Raw genomic sequence first — 6,000 nt, 5'->3', positions numbered from 1 at the left:
CCAGAGGAGAACAAACTCATTCTCTGAGATCCTGAGAGGACTCCGAAAGCTCATCATAAGCTCACTTTTTTTTTTTTTCATGTTTAGCTTAAAACCAATTTGGGGTCCTGCTTAAATAGAGCCAGGCGTTTTGACATAACACCTGTCTGCAAAAATCATTTAGTAAAACTGACCCTCGAGGAAGATGACTCTTGCTTATATGGACGTTCCTTGGCCTCCTGGCATAGCTCCAAGATCTCTAGGGACGCAGGTTAGAGAAGCAAGCACTTGTTTCATGCCACTCCCTGTACCAGGAACATGGAGATCAAGAAATCTCCCAGGGATGGGGACCCAGCTCCTCTCTCATCCCCATGGTGCCTCGTGCAGGGCAGAGCCCCTGGGGAGCTCTGTTTATGATCAGAGGGTCCTAACAGGGATCCTGCAGTAGCTCCAGACTGCAGCCCTTTAAAAGTGATACTAGGTAATGGCTGAAGACCTCTGACTTTGGAGTTCAAATCCCAGCCCTGTTTATTGCACTTCAACTGTAGGACACTCTTAGTATCTTACAGACAATATTTGGTTTTGCCAGCTGAAAGAAGAATCAACTCAGCCTGGAGAGGGAGCTGCTGAGCGGGGTTTGGAGGCTGTGGTCCTGGGTGAAGAGCACCTATTAGTGCTTCTCCCAGCAGTACCCATGCCCCCTGCCCCAAGCCCTGGGTGCTCAAAGAGAAATCCCTTCATGCCCCCATGTCCTTGTGCCAAAAATAAGGGGACTGCATGGGATGGTTTCTAAAGTTTTCAGCCTAGTCCTTTCAGCTCAGCAGTTCAGTATCATCAGGAAGGATCTTTTGCTTTATCGTCTCCACAGTGCTCATCTTTCCTGGTCATTTCCGAATGTGTTGTGTGTACGCCATTCTTAGCTTAGAAAAACAGCTACCTCTTTTTAACTCTGCTCTCATCCCCCTCCCCCCAAATCTTCTCTCCTGTATAGATGAAGACGATCAATAGCCCTTATCCCTAGCACAGACCATTTTATTTTATTTTATTTTATTGCTTTTTAGGGCTGCATCTGTGGCATATGGAGGTTCCCAGGCTAGGGGTTGAATCAGAGCTACAGCTGCCGGCCTACGCCACAGCCACAGCCTCGCAGATCGGAGCCACATCTTTGACCTTCACCGTAGCTCACGGCAACGCCAGATGCTTAACCCACTGAGCAAGGGCAGGGATTGAACCTGCAACCTCATGGTTCCCAGTTGCATTCATTTCCGCTGCGCCATGAGGGGAACTCCGCATGGACCATTTTAACTACACGGGAGGTTATGTAATTAGATTTGTTACAATCCCACAAGGCAGAAGCAGAATGGATTAGACAAAAGAAGCCAAGATTTTCTCTTTTTTTTTTCTTTTGTCTTTTTTGGGTCACACCCATGGCATATGGAAGTTCCCAGGCTAGGGGTCAAATCAGAACTGCAGCCCCTGGACTAACACCACAGCCACTGCAATGTGGGATCTGAGCCGCGTCTGCAACCTACACCGCAGCTCACGGCAACGCTGGATTCTTAACCCACTGAGCGAGGCCAGGGATTGAACCCATGTCCTCATGGATGCTAGTCGAGTTCCTTAACCACCGAGCCACAAGGGGAACTCTGAGAAGTCAAGTTTCATTATCTGGTCTAGAATGTTTCTCCAGCCAAGAATCCAAGATGATGTTCACATCCCTAAAGGTTCATGTCTCATTTCCTTTTTTTCTGAGCACAACAAATGTCAGTTTAATTAAGCATCCCCCTCAACGTCCTGAATGAGCACTCGCGTAAGCTTTGTTAATAAAATGAGGCTTTATTAAATTTTCAATTCTAATAAATAGTCAGTCATTATCTTTGCCATGGCCCCAAGCCCCAGTAAAAATGAAGTGGTCCCTTTGCTCACTCAAAGGGAACACATTAAGCTACATTCCTTCCCACCACCTTGGTATAGTTTAAAGGCCTGAAGCTAATTTTTTTTTTCTTACCACACTGAGGTCCCACAGACACCTTAGTCAAGCTTTAAGATCTTAAACATAAGAGAAAGGATAAACCAAAAACAGAAAAGCAGGTACAAAGGGGAACAGCTGGTTTCCTAGTCCAGGCAGCAGGAACAAATCTGCTCGGAAGGAAGCCCAGCAAAAAGAAAGCCCAGCCACATTCTCATTCATTTCTCACCCTCCCTTTTTGGAAGGGACTAAGAGAGGCAGTGCTGTCAGCCTTTCAGAGTTCCCTGCGGAAAATTAGCATCTTCCGGATTTTTACTTCCAAGCGAAGAACAGAGCAGCAGGAAATCAAGGCTTAAGTAAGCCTCCCTCTCTGAGGCAGTTAAGACCCCAGAGCAAGATGAGGAAAGAAACGCTGTCATGTCTCATGACTGCTCTTGTGGTTCATTTTTTAAAAGACTGAATTTAGACTTAAAGAATACAGACGAGGAGAAAGGCATCAAGGCTGCAGGGTCTCGCAGCCCTGGAAAGTGGCTGTTGGCTGCAGATGAGAAGATGAGATTTCTTAAGCTGGGCTGGAGGCTTGAAAGGACAGCTCCAGAGGGACCCCAGGCAGGGCGCAGGGCTGAGCTGGGTGACAGTCCCCCCATCTCCGCTCTCTCCTTCCTCCTACCTGTCCCCACTGGTCTCTGCCAGCCTGTTGTTCATGATGGCAAAGGCCCCTACCCCCCCGGAGAAGTCATTGTCCAGGGACAGCGTGCTGGTCTGGTGGGGGCAGCCATTGGCCGTTTCGGACAGCTGCTTTTGGAGGATGGCTAGCGAGACCTTGTTGGTCGCCAGGAAGTCCTTCATGGAGATCATCTCACCCGAGAGCCGCCGCCCATCCGCGTCGCTCTCTACGACTCCATCCGTGTCTATGGAGATGTTGCACCGGTTATGGACATTGCCCGGCATCACCACGTTCCTCCGGGACTGCCAGAGTCTTCTTTGGCACTGTTGGCAGCACCCGCCATCCATCTTCCTCAGGATCCAGTTCATGGACTGTTTGATGAGGATGGAGATAACATTGAACAGGGAGTAGATGCAGCAGACGCCCATGAGGATGAAGACGAAGTTGGCGAAGCGGTAGAGGCCCTGGCTACCATATTGGGTGTTCTGGCTGCTGACGAGGTCCCCAAAACCAATTGTGCTGAAAGCCACGAAGCAGAAGTAGAGCGCGTCGAAGTAGCTCCACCCTTCCATGGAGGTGTACATGGCAGACGCGCAGCAGGAGATGAGGAGGGAGGCCACGCACAGGATCAGCATGACGTAGTACACAGAGGGCTTCCAGCCAGCCAGGCTGTCCACCTCCCCCTTCCCCAGGTTCTTCCGGCTCTCCTGGGGCAGGGCCCCCCGGCGCTGGAGCTGCCGCTGGTGGCATGACCTCATGATGAAGGCGATGACGGTGATCAGGCGCTCCAGGAAGAGGTTGAAGAACAAGATAGTGCTGGAGCAGCCAAGGAGGCCGTAAAAGATCAGAAAGATTTTTCCTCCTACCGTCACTGGAGTTGTCATCCCAAAGCCTGCAGGAGACAAAAACCAGAGGAGAGTGAGGGAGGCCTCCGCCATGAATGGGGTCAGGGTCTTGGCTTCGACGGCTGGCGAGAGACCTAAAGAATGCGTTTCATAAAAGCCCTCCATAAAGCCCCCCATCCTAGCCTTTCTAGGCCTGGGAGGGAGAATCCTCTCGAAGACGCTAAGTGTTGCTCAGAGTTGGGCTGCTCAAAGTCCGTATGATGTCACCGTGCAAGTCAGAAAAAGGCACCTCTTCCTCCAGATGGACAATGGATATGGCCAGTGACAATGGCTCGGTGATGAGAAAGTGGGCTGGATTTTAGCTCCCCTTCTCGATTCTGCCAGACGTCCTTACACAGCAGACGACCTGAACAACCATACTCAACAGACATTGTTCAGAGAGCTTCTCAAAGAGACGTCTTACGGAGACTCCTCAGAATTCGTTTATTCTATAAACACTTATTGGCTGCCACGGCAGGAGTAGAGGATAGGACTGGGGAAAAAGACAGATCTGGTCCCTGACTTCACTGAGCTCTAATGTAGTAAGGTGGTTTCTATCTTGCAACAAGTATTGTGCTGAAGGAAGTACAGGGTCCTATGGGAGCTTCTCGGAGGGGAACTCACCTCCGACTTGGGGTCTAGGAAGACTAACCAGGCAGACCTGAAAGCTAAATGGGAGTTAGGGCAGGCAAGGCAAGGAGGGTGTGTACCTGTGCATGCATACATCTGTGTGTGTGCATGTGCTTGTATACCTGTGTGTGCATGCATGCATCTGTGTGTGCGTGTGTGCCTATGTACCTGTGTGTGTGTGCCTGTGTACCTGTGTGTGTATGCATCTCTGTGTGTGCATGTGTCTGTGTTCCTGTGTGTGCATGCATGCATCTGTGTGTGTGGTGTGCCTGTGTATGCATGAATGCATCTGTGTGTGTGTGTGTGAGCCTGTGTGTGTGCATGCATCTGTGTGTATATGTGCATACGTGTGTCTCTGTGATGTTTCAGGCAGAGAAACAGCAGATGCCAGTATGCGTGGAAATGAACAATTTGCTCAAGATTTTCCCCTCTTTTAAACAAAATTCTCAGGCTTTGGGAGTAAAAACTGAGGTATCAGTTATTACAGTTGGAGAACATATAAAATGTCTTTCTCACCTTTGTCTCTTGCTGTTCACAATTTTGACTTTCTTGACCTTTCTACCCCTAATGTTGCTAAGAATACCAACTGTAGGACGACGGACGTCACTAAGAGAAATGGAAAAAAGCAGTGATATCCTCCGTGTTTCTCACTAAGGGGCTCTAAGCTTCAGCCCAGCCTGAGGGACCTGATTCCTTCCAAGCAAATGCTGCAGTAAACATGATAAGACTGATTTGTTTGAGGGGAGGGCATCAAAGTTCCTCTGAAAATAAACACCATTCAAAAAATAAGTACTTGGAAGTTCCCTTGTGGTGTGGAGGGTTAAAGATCTGGTGTTGCTGCAGCTGTGGCTCAGGGTGCAACTGTGGTGAGGTTTTAATCCCTGGCACAGGAACTTCCTCATGCCGTGGGTGCAGCCCAAAGCAGAATCAAAACAAAAAAACTTTCCAGACAAAAAATAAGTAATAGGCATGCCTCCCTGGTTTCAGTTTTTTTATTCAAGTCAAACCTCCATGTTTCCATGTTTTTCCCCTGTTTTTTCCTTTTTACAGTGGCACCTGCGGCATATGGAAGTTCCCGGAGCTATGGGTTGAATTGGAGTTATGGCCTCTGGCCTACGCCAACACAACGCGGGATCCAAGCCACATCTGCGACCTATACCACAGTTTGCGGCAATACCATATTCTTAACCTACTGAGCGAGGCCACGGATTGAACCTGCATCCTCATGGATACTAGTCGGGTTTGTTACTGCTGAGCCATGATGGGAACTCCCAGCAGTGTCTTTTTTAATCCAGTCCAAAGAACACTGAGGGGTGAAAAAGGTGTCCAGTGATTAGTTCCTGATTATCTAAGGACATGGGGGGACCTACTCTGGCTCAGTGAATTCCTGAAACCAGCAAAGGCTGTGAATGTTTCTGCACTAAGAAGCCAGAAAAAGGAGAGCTGGAGCCCTTGCCCCACAGCTGAAAGGCCAGTGGAGCACTGCGTGCTTTTCACTGATACTGAACTGAGCCAACATGCAGGAAAAAGGAGAAATGTTTATCTGGGGCTGATGACATTCCAGAAAGTGGAGAAAGTCATTGAAAATGGAGAAGACCCAGAAATAATAGCAGGTGTATATGTGGAGGGTGAGGGGAGGCATTTGCCAACAGGGAACATTCTTGTGTAACACAATATTCAAGTGGGCAAAAGTTTTCCTTCATGGAAGCTTCCTTTCAGAACCCCAAGGGGACTTAATGATTTTCCTGCTGGAGGGCAGAGAAGCAGGAGTTTTGAGGGGCTCTCAGCCGAAGGTAAGAGCAATCATTTGTTGAGCATCTGTTAAGTTGAGGGGTCAGCACTATAGGTGTCTGGGCCACACAGTGATGACC

At 48.9% G+C, this 6,000-nt stretch overlaps 1 protein-coding gene across 2 annotated transcripts in view; it reads right to left on the bottom strand.

The window, feature by feature from the left end:
* KCNK13 (potassium two pore domain channel subfamily K member 13) overlaps positions 1,796–6,000 on the bottom strand; it is a 114,834-nt gene continuing 110,629 nt past the window's right edge. The window contains exon 3 of one of the 2 annotated variants that reach the window (XM_013978363.2): positions 1,796–3,507. In XM_013978363.2, coding sequence (XP_013833817.1) covers positions 2,615–3,507 — 893 coding nt within the window. In that variant the 3' untranslated portion in view covers positions 1,796–2,614. The remainder of the gene's footprint in view (positions 3,508–6,000) is intronic. The other variant, NM_001244596.1, reaches the window with a different exon arrangement.

The sequence above is a fragment of the Sus scrofa genome, chromosome 7 (assembly GCF_000003025.6).
Source record: "Sus scrofa isolate TJ Tabasco breed Duroc chromosome 7, Sscrofa11.1, whole genome shotgun sequence".
Lineage (NCBI taxonomy): Eukaryota > Metazoa > Chordata > Mammalia > Artiodactyla > Suidae > Sus > Sus scrofa.
The sequence above is the reverse complement of the archived record's forward strand: the minus strand, read 5'-3'. Positions and strand labels throughout refer to the sequence as shown.